This window comes from Rhea americana, unplaced genomic scaffold (genome assembly GCF_003343005.1).
Source record: "Rhea americana isolate MKP2758 unplaced genomic scaffold, rheAme1 scaffold_9, whole genome shotgun sequence".
Taxonomy (NCBI): Eukaryota; Metazoa; Chordata; class Aves; order Rheiformes; family Rheidae; genus Rhea; species Rhea americana.
This window is the reverse complement of record NW_028187088.1, coordinates 754,438-775,711: the sequence shown is the minus strand read 5'-3', so window position 1 is coordinate 775,711 and position 21,274 is coordinate 754,438. Positions and strand designations below refer to the sequence as shown.

Sequence of the window (21,274 nt, the reverse complement as noted above, 5' to 3'; positions counted from 1 at the left end):
TGTTTCTAAGTTGAAATATCTCCATGTGAAAGTTAGTTATATGGATTTAAAGAAAGCGTATCAGACTTCTGATGTGACACACACAACATTATCACATTTGAAATACCAGTTACTTGACTTTTCACATCACTTAATCTTAGTATTTCCTGATTTTTTTTTTTTAAGTATGCAATATTCCTGCTCATTTCTTGTCAGATAGCTATTATATCCACATGTTTATGAGATGGAGACTAAGCTAGAAAAGGAGCGCAGATACCACAATTTCATAATACGGGTAACTAAATAGAAGGGACTAAAATTTTGATCTACTTAAGCATTTTGTCTTCAGTAGTTCCAAATCAGGAGACTGTTAGCTTAATTTATTATAAAATTTAATTGTGATTGCATTATCTGTTCTAATCTACATCTGTGCTAAATTTGAGAGGAAATTTTTTCTGTGCTGAGAAAGCTTGTTTTGGTTTAGAGGCAGATTTCTTCTGTGAATATTGATATATTTTATGCCACCACAAAGTAACAGAAATACCAGACTAACAAAACAAAACAAAAAAAGCATTACATATTTTAATAAGGTAATACATTTTGATGTGAAGTAATATATGTGTGGAGGAAATTGAGATGGGAACTCCTTTTATAATTTATAATTCTACAAGATTCAAGACTAAAAAGCGTAACTTATATCTATGACCTTTTTCCAGAAAAGAGAACCTTTTACATCCAGTTAATGAAACAGATTAAGTTTGTGAGAATTATATGTTATGTAGCTTTTATTCTATAGTATTTATTTAAAAATCTTGTATAAAATCTAAAATACAGGTTAGCTTACCTTGACTTTTATTAAAATTAATAAATTTCAAAACAGCTGCTTCGTGATTTTTGGTAACGACATGCTTCTCATTCACATTGCGGAGCTGTATTACCATTCCATTTCTCTGTATGCTGAGAAATAATTTAGCAATAAGTGTTGGTTCATTTGGATAATTTTTACTTCTTGTATTTGCTTCATTTTTATTTTTTTTTCCTTCGTTTCTTTAGTCATCTTCTGAATCTACATCTTTGTCTCTATTACTTTCCTCCACAGCACCTTCCCCACAGGGACCTAGGATTTTCCTGTTTCCCAGCTCCCCTACACTCTCTTGTGATTCCCCACATCTTAAAAAGTCCTGTCTCCTCCTCTCGGGGTCTAGCCTTAACCCTCTACACTCTAGCCATGTCAGCCCAGTTGTTCTGAGGAAAAGTGTTTCTTTCACTGAAGAGCTGCTTCTGGCTGCTTCTGGTAGGATCAATGTATTATGGCCTTTTAAGCAGACTTTTAAGAAACTGTTGTTGTTACTTGATAAGGGGGCATTTAACACACAGCTTTCTGTAACCCTATCTTTTTGATAAATTAACCTCTGAAAACTGCTGGCTACATGACTATTCATACAGCCTCCTACCTGTGCCCCAGAAGCTTGTAACAGCTTCTGAACTTCTTGTCTTACAGGATTTGAAACAAATATGTAGTGTATCCTACTGAACTTCCTTGCTTCCATCTCAAAATTTCCTTCCATATTGGTAATCGGACTGAAATAATGCATTTTTTTTTTTCTTCCTCCTATTCCCTTTAATTTGTTGTTCCTATATTTTGCATGGAACAAGCACTTACTCATTAATTCATTCATAATTTATTGAAAAATATGGCCGTCAGATGGCTAGCAACTCTGCTGTTTAATGTCTTTCAAACTGAGTCCATACAAACTATGTATTTGTACTGCCTCCTTTTAGATTTTACTGACATGCATTAGTTTCATAGGTTTAAATTAAATAGTTGATACTACCGCTTTTCTTTTTCTGTAGAAACTGTTTTAATTGTTTGGTGTTTTTGAGTTTTGAGTTTGTTTCACATCCAGTATTTATATCATGCTTGTCTGTATTTAATATTGTATAGTCCCTGAAAATGATATTTTGAATCAATACCAAGTAGGAGAAACTAATATAATCTTGTTTAATGGGACTATACAGATGCTAATTTTTTGTTTCCTTATCCAAGAACAGCTAAAAATATTTGATAACAGTTACAATAGTTTATATATAGTAATGATAGTCTGTTTTTTTTGAAAATGTTAGGGATGAATTAACATACATTAAGTCCAGTATTATTTCCAATTCTCCTCGTGTTTGGTAATAAATACATTCCTGTTTCCATTAAAAAAAAAAAAAATCACTCATGTTTACTGTATGCTTGATCAGAAGAGAAAGGAAACTAGCAAGGAACTGTTATGTTAAATTAGTTCTAATTTTTGTAAAAATCTTGTTTTCATTTATAACTGTTTGCATTGTGGTGTGTCTATATTACATCTTGCTCCTGATACTTTTTTTGATTCTTTTCTTTTCTTAGTGCTTTCTTAGAGAACTTAAGTATTTGTTTTTGCTTTGTCGAATTAGTGCTAATAGTTTTAGATACAAGAAATAGCAATGATAGTTTTTAGGCATGAAATGCTTTCCAGAAAATCTGATTCACCAGCATTGTGTTTGTTTTAGGAAAAACACAATCTTGGTATGTGTTTTTTTTAAATTTATTTATTTTTTATTCCTGTGATTTGTAACCATAGAGAAATAGTATTGTCATATATATAATCTGCATCTCAACACACTCACTTAAAAGTATAGTTCCATGATACACAGTCATCTTTGCTACAGAAGGGTCTGTTATCTGATAAACTTCAGTTCTTTAGAGAAGCTTCTGTACTGGGGGAAGGAGTAAAAGATGTGAAAGAAAGGGAGAAGACAGATGGTGGAAGTACTGGGAATAGGGTAGAAAGATCAGAGATGGGATAAAAATCCACCCGCATAACCCATATTATTCTAAATGAAAGTTCATTTCTTATTTTTACTTACAGATAGTCTGCAGGTTATATATATGAAAATACAGTAATGAAATGTGGCAGTTTTAAATGCTTAGCAGTAGTCCTTAGATGATCTGGATGAAGCAGATAAGTGAATATTGCATAGATGTTAACTCAAAAAAAATTCTGTTTTATTTTCTTTTACATTACATATCAAAAGATGTAGGTTGCTTTTTGCAATTTTCTGTTTAGTCCCAATCATGAAGTATAAAGCTTCTACTGAAATTACATCTACAGCCTTCTCCCACTCATTTCCTAATGAGTGGCTCTAAAACTCTTGAAAAAAAGTGTTTTTTCTTTTAACTGATAATGCKGGTAGAGAGATGTACCTTACTGTAAAAGAATTTGAAGAGAGATTGTTTAGCAGTGTGGAATTTAATGGTGACCCACAGCCCTTTTTTGTAAGGGCTTGAACTGTGATTGTGTAGGAACTTCCTGTGAAAAACAGAGAAGATAGATCTGTATTTACTGAAATCAAAGACAAAAGTTCCCAGTAGTTTCAGGAAAAACAATCAAGCTATATGTAATAAGTAAGAACTGCAACCCCAAATTTCTAATGCCTTGTATTGAAAGTTTTTTACTTCACATTAGCAGCACAAAAAGATCTTGGCTCACGATTTTATTTTGTCCAAATCCATAGAGCTTGACAGCACTGCTAGTAGTGCTTAAAAAAAAAACCCCCCCCCCCCCAAAAAAAAAAAAAAAAAAATTCGGAACACTTAAACTGTGACGCTTGGCATTTCAATTCCAAAACCTAAATATTTTTTGATAGTTTGACTGTGTTTTCAATCGTGATTTTATGTATCTTTTAATGCACATTTGATACAGATTATAACATATGTTTCTTTGGATGTTATTTGTACTGATACTCTTCAGGAATGGGCAGTGGGAGTGCTGGCAAAGAAGGGGGGCCATTTAAAACTCTCTTAAGACAACAGACTCAGTCAGCTCTGGAACAAAGGGTAAGGCATACATGAAGTATTTTATACTTATTTCTGATTTACTAAAGTGGAAATTTAGCTTTTAGTAAGGTAAATGTTTCTTATTTATTTGAAAAATAGGCATAACCTTTATTTCTGCCTTTTATATCTGCATGTGTTGAACATTTAATAGCTTTTTTTATATACAAATGATACTAAAGTTTAATACGTTACTAAAGCATTAGGAAAAGAGTGGAGCAAATAACTGTAATGTTCACAGCATTCCATTTATAGCTGGTGATGTAAGAAACAGCTGTAGCAAAAATTACTGTTATTTAGTCTGTAAATTACTGATGCATATGTTAGTTTAATACTTTACCAGCTTCTATTTAATTAAATTTTATAGAATTCAAACTGAGAAATATTGCAGTAGCTTAAACAAGGTGAAAATTCCATTTATAGTTGAGAAAACTTTTAATTTTGAAAGAAATAAAATTGGTAGTATAATTCAGCCTGAATTCTATTATGTGAAATTGTGTGCATTTAGTCTATATGTGATTTAAAAAAAAATCTGAAACAATAAAATGGTTACAGATTTTTGAAGAACATCTATAAGACAGGAAACACCATCTATTTTTAATGTCAGCCTACAGTGAAAAGAATGTACAGTAAAGAAGAGCACTGTTAATTTTGGAATGTTTCCTTGATACTTTGTTTTGTCTTTTTTCATGTATAACATACTGCTCTTGTCAAAATGTTATTAGTGAAGTCCCTTGAAGGAGGAAATTTGGATGTTTTGCCCTTTGGAAATAAATTTTAGTTTAATTAGAATTTCTGTCTATCTGAACTACTTAGAACCACATGTATTTTTGAAAACAGTCAGCTACATCTGTGAAATATAAGTGAATAGCTACTATTTTGAGTAAGTGGATGATTCTCTTTTTATTTCTTGTGTTATCCGTTGCTAAGGGAGGATCTCCTCATAGGTTCTGTAGAAGGCGGGTATGTTCCAAAACATTGACTACTTTATAGCCCTTTTATTTCTTGTTTTGAGGATTTCTAATTTTTGAGCAGTCATTTGAAGTTCCTGTTTTTTTTATATTTTGACAGATTTCTTTGCAATCTTATTYATGCAGGCTTTTTATATTTTTGTTCTGCCTTTTTTTAAAGACCATTTGTAAAATCGGCATATTTTGTCATAACTAATCTTTTGCATGTTTGTACATTTCAATTAAAATTTTAATTTCTTTTTAAATAGAAATTCATGGTATTTTGCTTTTAATATTTTAGTTTAAAAATTAACATTTTAAAAAGATTCTTTTCTGCGTACCATTGTCTCTGCTAGCATTTTAGACATTCCTTGGCAAATCTTTATTTCTTTAGAAAGCTTTCTAAAAACATTTAAAAATGGTAAAGAAAGAACAATTAAGGTATTTTTAGAGCTTGAATGATTTGCATCCTATTCTGTTAAGACCATTTATTGCCTAGCAAAGAAAATATGGTAAAATGGGATGGAAACATGTTGGATATGTTATTAATAAGATAATGATGTCATTGCAAAGCATGTGGACTGTAATTATACTGAAAATGTCATAATGCTTTTCTGAAAATTTCGTACTAGATATTTCTTTTGCTGTAGTTACTTGTCTTTCAGTTGCTTAACTAGAATGAACAAGGATGCAGGGAGAGAAACATTTAGCTCAAAATGTCCTTAGAGCTCATAAGAGAACTTGTCTGTTTTGATATTACGCATGTAAATAGTGCATTTCAAGTATCTTTCTGAATTGGGTAGCGTTTGCTTAGGAAAACGTAAGAAGGAATACATTTGAGATGTATATTGTATTTGCATGTATATTAGAAATACAGCAAGTTCTTTTGAGACTCTACATTCAGATTATTTGAGTATATTGTACTGTTATGACACTACAAATAATTCCTTTAACTGGACATCCTCTTAGATTTTCTTTTACTATTATGTGGTTTTGGTATATCACTTAACCCAAATTATAAACCATAACAGATTATGTTGGAAGGTTAATTCTGCTAATTTTTTTCACAAAAAAATACATCAGCCTTGGGAAACTCATATGCACATTACAATTTACATTAATATATTTTTAGCAATTTGCAATATACAAGTTGATAGTAGTTGTAACTTATAGCACAGCTCTTTTGGACTGTATTTTTAAGTATAAGTATATCTCTGGGCAAATCTGAGCTTACTATAATGGTGAAAAATCAGCTTTGTGTTTTTGTATAAATGTCCAAATACTACTCCTAATTGYATTTTGTATATCTGACTTCAACTTGGACAAATGCTATTATTTTTCCGTGTTTGCATCCTGCAAATGCTTGAGAGAGTCTTTGCTTCCTTTTCAAAGTGTAGCTGCATTGATCTCTATCTCTGAAGAGCACTGCTAGAGAGCTGTTGTGTCAGAACGCGRTGCTGTGTATGATTCTTTTGGCTGAAGTGCTGACTTAAGCAACTCTTTCCAGTGACTTCTTTATTATTAATGAGCTCGTTGTCTCAGTTCAGTTGGAAAAACGATGATATAATTGTTTGGTCACCTGATTAGATGGTTCAGTGAATGTGTTTTGAATAAAAATAATTCAACCAGAAAATTAGCAGCATTTTCATATGGATCAGTCACTTGTTTGATTCACCGCATAAAGCTCTGTCAACATATCTGAGCGTTACAAGCATTATCTGATACAGTGATAGGAAGGAATGATTGGGTAGACRGGAGACAGAGCTGCTTAAGTTGGCGCTAACACCAAATGAAATGTGTTTATAGCCTTGTTCCATGTGCTTTTTTCATTATTTTATGTATATTTCTGTAAAATGCAATTAAAAAGAATACTAACTAATATGTGTATGTGTAAAMACAAATGTTTTTGGGTGTTTTATTAAACAAACATGAGGACTTTATTGCAACTTTACCAAACTTAAGGCAAATGGCAGTTACAACATCCCTGTGTTGTTACAAGAATTAAACTAGGGACATAGTTCTTCAGAGTCTATGCAGTCAAAGATTCTGAGATGTAGTGAATTGGCATTGGTAAAATGATTGAYTGTTTTCAGTGGCACATCTTTAAAATTCAGATAGTCATGTCTTCTGAAATATGGGGATATTTTATGCTTTATCTTGTTTTAAARGTAGTCCATTGCAAAGTGCAAGAATAGAGGGGAATTGTAGCATAAAAATACTGCATCTGGTTCTTACAGATTTTAYTTTCCATGTAATAAGTATAGCTTTAAAATTTTGAAGTATTGCAGAGTACCAAACATGAGGATGGAACTTGTATTTGCAAATAATAAGAAATATCTAACTGATTAAAAAAAGGGGAGGGGAGAAGCCACACTGTGGTATCTGTCATACATAATGATGGAATTCCTTTTATGTCTGAGTGAATGAGACATTCTTAATGGAATAAGAGCAGAGGTTCAGTGAGTCAGTTATCTACATTTTTATGTGGCTGAAATTAATCTGATAGAGTATAGGTCTAATTTAAGCATATATCAGAATATGGACTTGCAGTTATCATATGCCTGAATATATTGGTTGGGAAAAAAATGTATTTATTACTTTAAAATTTAATTTGTGGTTTGTAGTGTAGAAAATACAGGCAAACTGTAAGTTTGAATACGTTAAAATTACTTTCAGTACACAGACTTACGAAAATGTATTAAAAATGGAAGTAATTTCTGAATTTCCAGATAGATTAAAAAGTTTTGTTCTTTTTTTTCTTTTGCTTTGATGTTCACTACATGTTGCTTTAGTGTAAAATATATGTATAAATACACACTTGTGTAAGTATAGACTTAATGTAATTTAATATTGCATATGCAGTAAACCTTTTTTTATTGATTTCTATAGTTCTGGAAAAGCTAATTATTCATTTTTAGTGTCATTTAATGTGGGATAACTGTATTCAAGGGACTGAGTAAACACTTACTTAAAATAAGTGTGATGGAAATATACAGGGAAAAGTATTAGCAGTATACTGGTGAATCTCTTACAGCTTGTTTAATAAAGCCAGAGTGAAAGAGGGTTCTAACAAAGTGATGATATACTAGGATTTTTTTTTCTTTTCTTTTCTCACAAGAGACATGCAGAGGAGTCTAGGTTGTGTTRTAGTCATGGCTTTCTGACTGCTTTGCTAATCTGAAAAGCACTTCATGATCTGGTGAAACCTTATGGTGGTATTTTTTCCCTAACCCTCTCTAGAGGTCTTTCTGTGCTCCTGAAGACAGATTTGAAGAGTCCTATAGTGAAATCTTCCTGCCTTTTAATTGCTTCATGAGGCATGACTGCAGGTTTAAAAAAAATTTTTTTTGTTTGTTTATAGTTGTCCATACTAATGTTGCTGATTTCAAAGTCTGCCTCTTAATTTTTAAGTCTAGAAACCAAATGAAAATCCAACAAATTTCTTGGTGAAGTTTTTGTAGGACATTTTGAGAGTTCTAATAACCTTTCAAGCGTTATAATAGTTTTGAAGGTAGGGGACATATTTAATCCACATTGAGCTTTAGTAAAGAGGGTGTTTTATGTCATGTATTGCTGGAAAAACTGTGATCATCATCTCTGCAGCTGGTAAACTGTCTAGGTAGAAGCTCAGTTGAATGATAYACTGTTGCGAGTGCCTTAAGTATTTGAAAAAGGAATCTGCACTTTCTCCCATACAGAATTGCGGTGTTTATTATTTTTTTCCATTTAACCAGTCATCATAATGGTACCAACCATGATTGCATGATACTTTTTTTTTGCCCCATGCATTTAGAATTGCCAAACATAAATCTATTACTTTTCCCCCATAAGTATGCTGTAATATGTATATTGCACAGTTAATAGAATCTCTGTAGAAATGCAAAATAAAATCTCCCAGTTTTGGGCCCACTTCCTTTGAATATGAAGAGTTTTTCTCACCATGTATGTCCTAAAGAAGAATTGTTATTTTTATTATGTTTTTTGGGTGAACTATGTTTTTGAATAGTTGCCAAAATGTGACTATTGAGYCTTCATTTTTATTAAGGATTGGTAAAACTCATTTATGAAAATGAAATTGGAAGTGACTTTCCTCAATTTGATTAAGAACTTAAAATCATATTCCAAAGACTTATGCTTTATTCTAGAAAATGGATAGTTACTGGTTACATTTAGAGCTTATGATACTAGCAGGTCGGTGTGCCAACACATTTTTAGGTATGCTTTTATATAATAAAGCATAATTCCTGCAAAATTACAGTTAGTTTTACCCTGTTGTTCAGGATCAGTCTACCTTCAGCGTTAACAGTTAGTCCTGGAAAATGCAGAAAAATGTTCTTTTATCTTGTATCAGCTGAGAGTAAAATTGTTGTTTAGCTGCCATCTTAAAARCAAACTAGTAGAGGCTTTGTTAATGCTAACATATAAGGTTTGCATTACTAATTACTATCTTATCGATCTGCAAATCTATGGGGGAAAAGTATTCTTACATCGTAGAATACTTCTGCTTTTATTACTTTATGCTGAGTGTATGAAGACATATAGTTAAACAGTGCTTAGTAAGCTTGAAGGATATTTGGCGTCATGTAACTGCTTTGCTTGAATTTCGAGGAGATTTTCAAATCAGTGCATGTTTTTTGGCAGGCAGCAGTGTTTTTTAAGCAGTCATTTGATGTTTGTTTTCAATTGTGACAGGAATTTCCRTTTTTTACCTTGACGGCCTTCCCACCAGGCTTCCTTGTCCATGTTGGTGGTGTTGTCAGTGCACGTTCTGTGAAGCTCTTGGATCGCATTCACAATCCTGGTATGTTAACACAATAAATTTTTCCCAAGTCAAATCTTATCACAATGTCCTTGTATTTCTAGTCTTTGAAACGTTATATCTATTAAAATATTTATRTATTATTAAAAAACTACTAACTGTGTATTGAAGACAATATTTTTCAGACAAGCATTTCAACTTCAAAAAATCCTAGTCTTTCAGAAAGCGTTTTTAGTGAGAACTTTCTAGCAAGTTAATGAGAATAAAATATTTGAATCCAGTAACTTTGCACCARAAATTATTTCTGAATTATCAAGAGATTGGTTAATGTTTTTGACTACTACTTAATACTAAAATTTGATGCAAGCTTTCCATTAAAACAGAAGTAAGATGAAATACTTGATCTTGCCTACAGATGTTTTCTAATTTTCAGCTCCTTGCAATCCTTATGGACTAATCACAACAGTTTAACTCAATATGTGTTTTTAACCTCATTTGAAAAAAAGAAAACCTTTACAATTCTGTTTCTATTTTTGTTTAATAACATATACAGAACACTACTTAAAGATTTTTTGCTTAGTATTTACTTGAGAACTCCAGTACTGAAATGTGCATGTTTTTTGCATGCCTAGTTTTGACATCAGAATTAGGTTATTTTTGACTCTGAAATCTTTGTTGTATTTACTGGAACAAGTGGCAAGGGATACTCTGTAAAAAGTTGGAGTGAATTAGTGTTCTTAAAATGTGGGCAGATGAGGAAAAAAAAAGTAACACCTGTAGTGGTTTTGCATGCACTAGCCAGGAGTAGTAAACTTTGTGCAAATACATCTTTCTAGAAAACTATGTTTTTTCCATTTATTTCTTCTTGCAAGCAGTTCTGCAAATAGTTAAATTATTGCTGATAAAAGGGCTTAATAAACTGGCAGAGAACATGGAATAAAATCCCAGACTTAATTCAAGAAAATTACTTTAAGAGATATTTTAAAACATCTGAATACATAGTATGTTATTTTTTCCTACTTCTGAACTTTTATCCTTGACCATACAGTTGAGAGAAGATTATGAAAAATGTCCAAATATAATTCATATGTGTGTCTTTTATTTCTTTGCCTCAAAGTCCTCTTAAGCTTTCTGTATTTTGACATGAATCTGATACAGGTAACTTATATACTAAGTTTACTGTATTGTAAATTTATTTAAGACATTTAAAAGATGTCAATTATGCTCAGAAATTTGCCAGAATAATTTCTTGCAATATACACTCTTTTTATTTTTACCAACCAACTGAAAGTAAGATGAGAAAAAAGATAAGAGATGCGCATGTGTATTTGCACAAGTAAGTGGCTCTTGGCAGCACTTTTATAGAATTTTTAGATTGCTCCTGACAAGTGAATGTAAGATGCATGATACTTCAAACTCAGTATATTGCTAAACAGCAACAAAAGAAAAAAAAAAAGAGAGAGAGAATGAAGGGTAGCAGTTATGAGATGGAAGTGGAGCAAGTAGAAAAACATTCTAGTAGAATAATGATCAGTCAAGTCTGTAGAATATTAGAGGAAACAAACTGACAAGTAAATAAATAGGAAAATATAGAGAAGGAAAGAACATTTTAAGGAGTTGTTTGAAAACCGGTGAATAATACAATAATTGCTATATACTGTACACTTTGATTACGCCTAGTGCTAGTTTGCTATAGCATGCTCCTTTTTCCCTTTCTATTTCAGCCTCTTATTAACTCTGCTGTCTGTGTCTTTCCAGTTCCTGTGGAGTGGTGTTGTCAATTGTGTTCTTGTTGGTAGTTTTCTTTTTCACTATTCTGCTCCTATAACTGATCTACTAATTTGCTGTTTTGAACTCAGCCTTTGTCGGAATTATGGGTAACACAAGATCATACAAACTGCTAGACTGGAATAGTTTCAATTCAGGTATTTTACTAGTCATTCAGTACTACATATGCTGACAGAAATTATGGCAGCTCAGTGAAGTTCTTAGAAATGCTGTAGAATATTATTAGGTACTTCAAATCTAAATTTGTTTAACTGTCAAATACCTCAGTGTCTTATTTGCTTTAATGTTTTTAAAGGCTTCCTTTAAAATTGCAAAACATTGTTATAGTATAAAATAGCATTGTTAAGAATAATAACAATCTGTGAAGCTGAATATTCAGATGATTATTTCTTGGTAGCTTTTCAGCTCAGTGTCTGCAAAACAAATAATTTAGGGAAAGAGAATAGATTCTCATTTATGCAAGTGGGTTGGTGTCAGGTGTATTTTTTTTCATGAGCTTACACTTTTGTAATAGCCATACTTCTGATAACTTAAGGAAATCAATGAACGTGTTTGTTCTGACATAAAGGTGGACTGAGAGAACAAAAATCAGATGAGAACAATAATCTATTTGAAAGAAGARTGGTATATGTAGTCCAGGCTGTCTTGGTTCATATATCTTGTATTGTAAAATACATTAGCTTGCAGKGCTTCCACCTTCTTATTTGAACTTCTAAATCACCTTTACACAGTCTTAGGGACCAAACTGTGTAACTTCTGTGTACAGCCACAGAGCGAATGCGAGAGTTGATGATGGAGTCTACATAAAAGCTATAATAAGTACTGGCCTTTTCGAGGTGGTGTTGGGGGAAAATAAAGAAAAATCTTTTTCCTTTCCCTCTGGAAACATAGGATGCCTTGGAAGAAACAAAAACTTAACTTCTCTACATMGAATATGCAAGCCGGCAGAGCCTGCCAACTACTGATACTTTTAAAGCTGGCCCAGTGAAAGGATGTAAAGGTGACCTCTGGGGGTTTGTTTCCTCCAGAAAGAAARTTTCCTTCCTGTTACTTCGCTGCTGCAATGCATGTGTATCATTTGTCTTTGGAAGTTGAACAGTCATTATCTAAACTTCAATTTAATTGTCTCTATGCATTTTTTCCAGTTTGCAAATAGTTCAGCTGCAGGTAGTGGCTGAAACCATTGGCTGATTTTTGTATCCTTATTCTTTTCTATACTAAGATCCTTATTGGTCCTGGAATATTATAGTTTTGAGGCTATTTTTTGTAATTTTGCTTTTCTAGATTATAATTATCTTTCATTTTTGCTTTCCTTGTAAGAATAGTATTATGAAATTTTCGGATTACTGTTATAGCATAGCCTGTTCCAAGATTTCCAAGATATTAAATGAAAAACTTTTGCATCTTGTATGGTACTTAAAACTAAGTTTAACTTAATTGTTGCTTTTTTTGAGCTAGTATTTAGGAGGATGTTACTGTGGAAGGCTTTTTTAAGAATAGTTGAATAAATGGATTATGTATAGACACTAAACATATATTGAGCTGGGTTARAAAGTGATTCAGAAATGTAAGCCATAGAAGGCTAAGGAGAAATTGTGAATTCATTCTTTGTCAGACTGTCCAAGGCRTAACCTAGATTGTTCAGAGATAAACAGGAGGAAGAATGCATATCTTCATCACATGTAGTTATACCCAGATGTGGTTGTTATATAGAATTTCAGGAGTAAAAATGCCTAAATCAAATACTAATTTCAGAGTAAATGCCCTTTTAAGAAYTGTATATGTTTCCCTCACCTATTAYAGAGAATCCTGCTGCTTCTTCAATATATCTCAGGAGCTCTGTAGTAACAGTTCGCTATTCATGCTGCTGGGCARGGACTGAGTAGAGTATACTTACATGCCTGGAAATGTGTTTCTTTTGCAGTGTTAGGTGTGTTACTGTATCAAGAAAAAGGAAGGGCAGTAGATCAGTCACTATATGTGACTTGTGATGGATTGTGAATTTTGTAGTAGAATTGCAAATTGCATAGAAGCTAATCCAGTCCTTCAATTGCAATAATGACTGTGCTGTCAAGTCTATTGCCATTGAAAAGCCTCAGCAGATCTCTGTTCATCTCTCCCTGCTAGAGCTTTCTTGCCAGCTCTGTCATYACTAGCTAATGCTTGGCCTGAAAGAGAACAAGGATATATACRATTTAAGGAAAACAAAACTGTAACATTCCATTCCGTTCATCTTAGCAAGGCTGTATTCGCAGCCATAAATAGGCTAAAGTTATTTTTCTTTTTGAAAGCGTTCAGATACCTTTTATATTTACTGACAAACTTGTGTAACATCTAAAGCTAAAGTNCCTTTAGCAAGTGAACTTGTTTAATTGGATGTGTAAGATGCAACACGACCATCTGAGATGGTGGTGAAAAATTACAGAGTAAACTTTTGAGGAAGCCAGAAAATCACATGCTGAAGTAGGAACTAACTTGTATTTGGTGAATAAGGGAAGCAAATAGACAGAAAATAAACTACTTCTGGAATTACTTTCAATGACAAAATGTGTTTGACAAAATTCTTCAAAAGTTTTTTTTTATGAAATTATGAAAAGGTGATGATCAAGATGAATCTGCAAAATAGAAGTAGATAGTCAAGAGCTCAAATTCATAGAAAAAGGAAATATGATACAGTGGAAGAAATGCTATGGCCCTCTCTCTGAAAAAGGCTGTTAAAGATGTAAGTATAAAAATCTGAAAGGAATCCTGGATCCAGGAGACTGGACCTTTGACAAAGTCTCGCCTTGAGAATAAATGCAGGGAAGGAAGGTTGGAAGGTTACTTTGCAGGTGTAAGGAACTTGTGGAATAGAGGCTACTTTTGCATGCTACTGTTTGATTGTGATAACATATACGGTATTCTTGCATAATTACATTTTTAACCTTCATTCAGGGAGCTGCTCCAACAATAGCTCTTTAGCTCCAGTAGTCAGAAACATGGAATGAAAAAGATTGCTAATAAAATTCCCATAGCTCCTTGATACCCTAATTTGATACCCCAGTCCTTGAAGTGCAAAGTTCTGAAGAACTCCAGTTTTTTATAGGAAGGAATGAAAGAGGAAAACRAGAACTTGGATACATTTTGATTCTATAACTGAACTCTTTTTCTCTCACATAATACAAACTTGCACTGAATGTGCAAATTAAGCTTCCTGTTGCTATCGGGTATGTAATGGTGGTGTACTTGAAAGAATGCAGTAGAAGATAACAATGTCTTCAGTAGTGTCTAAAGAGGCTGTTGTTCCAAACTGGTAGAAAATGCAAAATTTTAAGCTTGATCTCCAGTGTTTCCTTGAAAAATCTCCAAATTCACCTGTTAGGATCTCAGTATGTGTTGATACAGTAGTGGGATGTTAAGGCAGCTCTCAGAGTGTTGCCTGGATAGTGAGGCATAATGAAAGCTTTATGGTGCTTGAATGGGTCCTTACCTTTTATGCTTTATTAGTATGTGAGGTATTCCAGTAGTGTTATGCTCTACTTTTTCAGCAGCATCCCAGAGTACTGAATATTCTCTTTTTGTGGTTAATGTGAGTGGTGTTTGAATATTTTTGTTTTGTTTTGAAGCAGATGTACACTTAAATTAATGAAGTTTGTCTCTCTTTTTTTTTTTTTCTTTCTTTCTTTCCTTAAACCATACATTATTTTCTATTTAGGGATTTTTAAATAGGTGTTTATGTAACCAGGCAAATGTTGATTATTGTTAGTGTAGAGCAGTATTCATAAATTTCCTTCGGAATGCATAAATAAAATTTACATTTAAAGTCTTTTGTTTTAAAATTCTTTCCTAATAATAAGTAATTCTATTTAATCTGCTTGTTGATTGAAAAATCTCCCAAAGATTTGACAAATGATGTGAGAACCATCATAGACTTTCCACTGAACAAAAGCTTCAATAAAGCTGTTGCTTATTCCACTGCTGCAGTTTGTTTTTGAATAATTAGTACATAACAGAGAAAACCTTGATCTTGCAGAAGATTGTTATTCTTACATGTTATTTCTCCTAATTTCAAAATATGCAGCTCTACTAAAACAGTTTGATAACATTTCCTTTGCTGATTTTAATGAATTTGGATCAGACTTGTGATCTGACACTTGGATATATAGAGGTAATTTTATAGTAGCCCAAAGTATGTGATTCCAGTTAAAGGGACACATTCTTAAATATTATGGTAATACAGGTAAACTCGTTGTTGTAAAATATCTACTGATAATATTTTAGAAAACTGGAATTTAAGTGGCAGATAAGACAAGCTCTAACTGAACTTAACAGTATTATGGAACTTACTTTAATRGGTAAGATCCGTTATTTGAGTTGAATTAGGCACAGCAGGCTTTCCTTCTCTCTCTGCCCTGTTTTTGTTTCACCTGTTTTCTTTTCTTGATCAGATTGTTATAGATAGTGTGAGCATACTCTTCTTTAGCTTTATGAATTAAGTTCTTCAATACCGCATACTTCTCATCAAGAAATACCATAGTTAAAATATTTTTTTTGTGTGACTTGATTTGTTAGTATGATTCTACTATACAATGCAGTTCCTTCAACCTTTTGCAGTGATATTTTTTAGTGTTTTTTGAAGGATTTGAGGTCTTCTGTGTCCTGTAATATGCTCTCATTGAGGTCCTGAACTCACTCCAAAGTGACCCGAATAAAAGGCTGTCATTAATCAGTTATTGGATCCAGGAGTTTAGAGAGGATTCTGTGACTAATTTGTCTTAAAATAAAATAGATAGTTGTGACTGTATAGAAATAATGAGGTTCTGCAAACAGATAAAAGCCTGAGCAGCGTAAACATGAATAGGAAAYGCAAAGGCAGCATAAATTCCTGCCAAATGAATTCATCGCACTATCTTACATAGTGAAGTAGCTTTCATGCTGACTGGTGTGCAGAACATCTTGTCTATGAGCATTTGTGTTTGATGTTGAGAAGATGAATCCTTTTGTGTTTGAAATTCTGTACGTTTCTTCCAAGAGTTGTGTTAGATCTAAGAATATTCTCGTTGCTTGTTTTAAGGTGTCCAACTGGTTGGGCTTATGCTTTAAAACATATATGTAATTCATTTTGCTATGCTATTTACAAGATGGATATGCTAGGTAATATTTAGAAGACAGCGTCTTGTCACAGCATAGTTATCTCCAGTTTTGGGTAGTAACCCCTTTATTACTGTCCTATAAAGATACCTTTTGAGGATTGCTCATGCTTTAAAATTAATTGAATGTATTAGGCCTCGACAGTAAAGCAACAGATGCAAGCTAGAATAAATAGTTTCTTCATTACCTACCAGCTCTCTGAAGCAGGAGACTTTGCCCTCGACACTATAATAGGATCCCATGAAAGCAGATTCCCGTTATCTTCGTGTCCCGCTTATTTTACTGTTAGAGGAACTGTATGCAGGGCTGTGGGGACTTTACTGTTACAAGGTGAATGACTGATATAAATAATAACTAAAAGCAGGAGTGACAGAGGAGTTACATATCTAAGCCTGAAACCTATCTTAATATCTGACAAATGAATTTGTGGCATTTAAAATTTGTTCGTGTCCAGGCAGTGTTTTGAACTTTCTTAGTGCTAAACAGATAAGGTGAAATTTTTACCTTTTTTGTAGCTAGTGCTGTTCTCATTGGACCATCATCTGTGATTAAAAACAAAAATTATAGGATGTATTCCTCATATGGCTGTGTAGTTAATGCTGGTAGTATTATCAGCAGATTTAGTTGAACCGGTGTCAGTTTACGGAAAACTGTTCCCTCAAGGATTACTTGTAATATTTAGGTTACATCAAATTTTGCAGTAGTCTGTCCAAGTGATTTTTGCTTATTTCTAAGGTCAAACAAATATGTAACTTGGAATGTGTGACTGATGTAAAAACTGTAGAATAATGGAGGTTGGGGTTTTTTTCAGTACAAATATCCAAGTAGTTACTTTYATCTGGGACATTCTGTTTAGATTTACAGAGTTAAATTAGTGCAGGTCACAGGTGTTAAGTCACACAATGAACTCTGTGTGAACTACCTTGTGTTTTGTGGTATCAGTCATAAGGTTTAGAGGATGCTAATCTGTGGGTGTCTGAGCATTTAAACTGTTCAAGTAGTATTTAACTGAGATTAGGAACAACTGCATTGGGACATCTCAAGGCTCGGAGCTATTGAGAATATAAGACTTAGAAGAATATAAGGCTGTGTGAGTTGGAACTATTTAGAAGCTGAGGTAGGATTTCAAAGTTATCTCCTCATTGAAAGTTACAAATCTGTTTCAGGGATGAGATTGTTAAAACGTATCCTGATCAATTATAGAATTACTTAATGGAAGTATAATTCTGTATATTTCTGTCTAATTTACAAATAATTCACCCATATGAGAAATACAGAAATTAATGGAGATACTGTTAATTATTTCATACTTAAAGCAACATTTTTATTTCTTTTGTAAGAAAAACAGTATTCTGTAGCCTTTCAGCAGTGATAGGGGGTTCAGTGCTGTTTCATAGAATTTGGATTATAGGAAAACAATTCAGTGGTTGTGATGGGAGTGTTACCAAGAGAAATAATTCTCTTTTTCCCTATCTTGAGAATTACCTTCATATTAAAGCTAACACTCCTCAATAGTAAACTGCTACTAAAAAATGATCCTGCTCTTTTGTACCATTTCTGCCACATGCTCTTGCAGCTGTTTGTGATCATGCAGTTGCAAAGTGAGTTACTTTGCCTGGTTGATTCAATAGAAAACTGACCCTGCAAATGAATAGTTTTGTATTGAATTAGTCAGCTTAAATAACTCATCCTGAAAAAGCGAGAAGGCTGGATACAGTTTTAATCCTAGATRTTCTTAATTCTGCTTCTTCAGTAACTAAAGAACTTGTTCTTCGTTACCAACAATCTTACTTTTTGTTTAGCTTGTTCAGAAGTTTGGGTTTGAAAAGTGAGGTACTCTCTGACTTCATTTGATGTGACAGAAGAGAAGTGACAAAACACCATTCTCCAGACTGAATATTTTATCTATAGTTTAAACTTTGTAGCAATGAACATACCTCTTTGTTGGTATGTTTGCAGAGCTTTTTTTAGTGTTTTGGTGTATATAGATTATTTGGATAACTACTTCTTTCAGTTTTCCTATAATCATAGGTAAAGTTATCATTTTCACATCTTTTAGTTTTGAAGATGAAGACTTTTTTTTTTTTTTTTTTTTTAAATCTGAAGTAGCTTTGGTCGTCTTGGGAAAGTTTCAGAGTTGTGTTGGTCTATTGTAAGGTTAGTTAGGACTACCCACGTTCTGTATATTTGGTTACTGCTGAGAGGATTGGACTTTTCATACACCTGTTTTAATTGCTGAATATTTTAGAATGATGATAGGTAGTTTCATTTTTCATGGAATAACCAGAGAGGATCAAATTAAACATGAAGGTCCATGTGGTTGTAAACATAAAAAAGATGTCTCTTAAATACACAGTCAAAAAGAGGCACTTCTTAATCTTTCTGCTAATTTATAAGCAACTTCAAATAATAGTTGTTACTGATTTGAAAAGTGGAGGGGGCAGGCTTATTTGGACCATGGTTAGAACATAATCCCTTCTGTCTAAATTGATGATGTTAAGCTTGATTTAGGTTTCGATAGAGGAGATCTGAGAATGGAGATAGTTAAGCTCTGTTKGCAGTATAAAAACAGAATAAACTTTGAAGAGTTTTGCAACTTTGAGTTTATTGCCAATATCGTTATTGAGGCCTGCTTTATAAGAAGGATAGATTATGACTGTGCCTAGTAAAAGACTCATAGATTGAATTTGAAGATGAATGTTGCTGTCTCCACTGCCATTATGATCTTCATAGTGTATCTTCCTTATTTCAGAATGTTACGTGGTAAATATTCATCTTTCAGTATTAAAATGGGTTGAAAATGAATCATACGATTTCTTTCCCAGAGTGACTGTTTCTGGATATCTAAGGATTCAGTTTTAATGCAATAACTCCTAAGCACAGTCTGAACAATCAAGAAATCATTCTTTGTAATTTTTCTTCAAGTTTTAAAAATCTTTAGGGAACTAACCAGATTCTAGCTAAGTCTTAAAAGGTCCTGAACAAGAGAACCTCTAGCAAACAACCTTGGAAAAGTGTTGCTTCTTGTGAATCAGAAAATGTTTGCAGTGTGAAAGTTATGGGCAGGATTTTGTCCCGGTGACAATACACCCTAGTAGAGATCGATCTTTAATTTGAAGGAAGAGGTAGATTCTGAATTGCTGGTGCATGGAATTGACCGAAATAACATTTGGGCTGCAAGATAAGTACTTTACAACAATGATTGCTGTTTGTATCTTCTGAAGCTCTTCAATAAAACCAAGTTTGGAAAGTTTCAGTTGGAGGAGGTTTGAGTTGGCACGATTTTTATAGAATGCTGTACTGTTAGCATTGGACCAGGTTGCCCAGAGAGGTTGTAGAGTCTCCTTCTCTRGATATACTTAAAACCCACCTGGATGCAACCCTGTCTAGCGTGCTCCAGGTGACCCTGCTTGAGCAGGGGTGTTGGACTAGATGGTCTCCAGAGGTCCCTTCCAACCTTACACATTCTGTGATTCTGTTCACAACATTGTTTAAGTCTTCGGCTCTAGAAATAGTGTGCTGTGCTTCCACTTTGTTGTAAATATCATGTCAATTTTGAAACATGATAAAAGTAGGTTTAATATTCAGTCTTTGGTTTCCAATGAAGGGCACTYAATAGCAGTGTAATTTTTGCAAATGTTTTTGCTTAAAGTTTTAGATAATCCCTGCTATAAACTACTCAATAGATTTGCTAGAAAAGCTTGTGATTGAGTGCTATGTATGCTTGCCTTTTTGCTTCCACCTAGAATCCAGGGCCATTACTTTCTGTAACCATTTCAGTGAGCTGCCATAGTTTTCAGTCTGTACTGTCACCTGATCCAAGCATGCGCCAAAATACCCACCGTTTCTGGCTACTGTCTGCTGAATCTGCTTTGCAAACCTGTAGTTCTTAAGCTTTTGCCTTAGCCAAAAACAACAACAGACACCCTCATGGAGTGTACTGGACACATGCCATCCTGCTTCCCTATCTCCTCTAATTGTTTATGTAAATCCCTAGCTTTACTAAACTTGTAAATGCTACAGTGGCATCCCCATGTGGAATTGTGTGGCTCATGTGTCAAAAAAGGCTGCTTGTGAAAATATTTGTCAGAAGAATACGAATGCTACACATTGCACTGCATTCAGTGTTTTGTATCAATTTATTACTGCAATGTCATGGTGTTTGATTTTAATTGTAGACAATCATTTTATATTTTAATATGCAAAGGTAAGTGTGTAAACTGTGTGAATGTACAGTGTTTATATAAAACATATTGATTCATATTACTTGGCCTTTTTCTGGAAGAAAAAATACTCAATGTCTTAAGCAGAGGACCCACTCCTTTACAAGCATATATTTAAGCATGAGTTTTATAGAAACCTTTGAATTTGTGCAACAGTAATTTGTTGGATTTTTTTAAACTATTAGGCCTGATTCTGTTGACACTGAAGACAATAGCTATAAAATTAGTTTTATCTATAAGAATGAAAGTGATCCATAACATTAGTTTTTGCTAATCGTGATGTTGACCAGACTCTCAGAAAGAAAATGTTGCTTGAGCAAGACCTAGTGTTGAACAACCTCACAACAATATGCATTTCCCTTATGGTAATGAGCTCTGTATATAGATTAGGTGAGAAAATTGTGTTAATTCTCTTGGAGACTTGTTCTTAAACTTTGATTTACATACAAATTCCTTGTGGAGGAAAGCTATGTGTTTGCACTGAGGTTGGGACCCGTCACTACTATTTCCACCATTTCCATTCCCTCTCAGTATTTCCATTCCCTCTCAGTATTTCCATTCCCTCTCAGTATTTCCATTCCCT

The 21,274-nt window shown here is 33.3% G+C and overlaps 1 protein-coding gene across 9 annotated transcripts in view; it reads left to right on the top strand.

The window, feature by feature from the left end:
• C2CD5 (C2 calcium dependent domain containing 5) overlaps positions 1-21,274 on the top strand; it is a 75,095-nt gene that overhangs the window by 19,431 nt on the left and 34,390 nt on the right. For 6 of the 9 annotated variants that reach the window (XM_085324140.1, XM_085324132.1, XM_085324134.1 and 3 more), the window contains 3 exons: positions 1,079-1,273; positions 3,759-3,844; positions 9,484-9,592. In XM_085324140.1, the coding sequence (XP_085180266.1) occupies positions 1,079-1,273; positions 3,759-3,844; positions 9,484-9,592 (390 nt within the window). The remainder of the gene's footprint in view (positions 1-1,078; positions 1,274-3,758; positions 3,845-9,483; positions 9,593-21,274) is intronic. The other 3 variants (XM_085324139.1, XM_085324136.1, XM_085324135.1) reach the window with 1 other exon arrangement.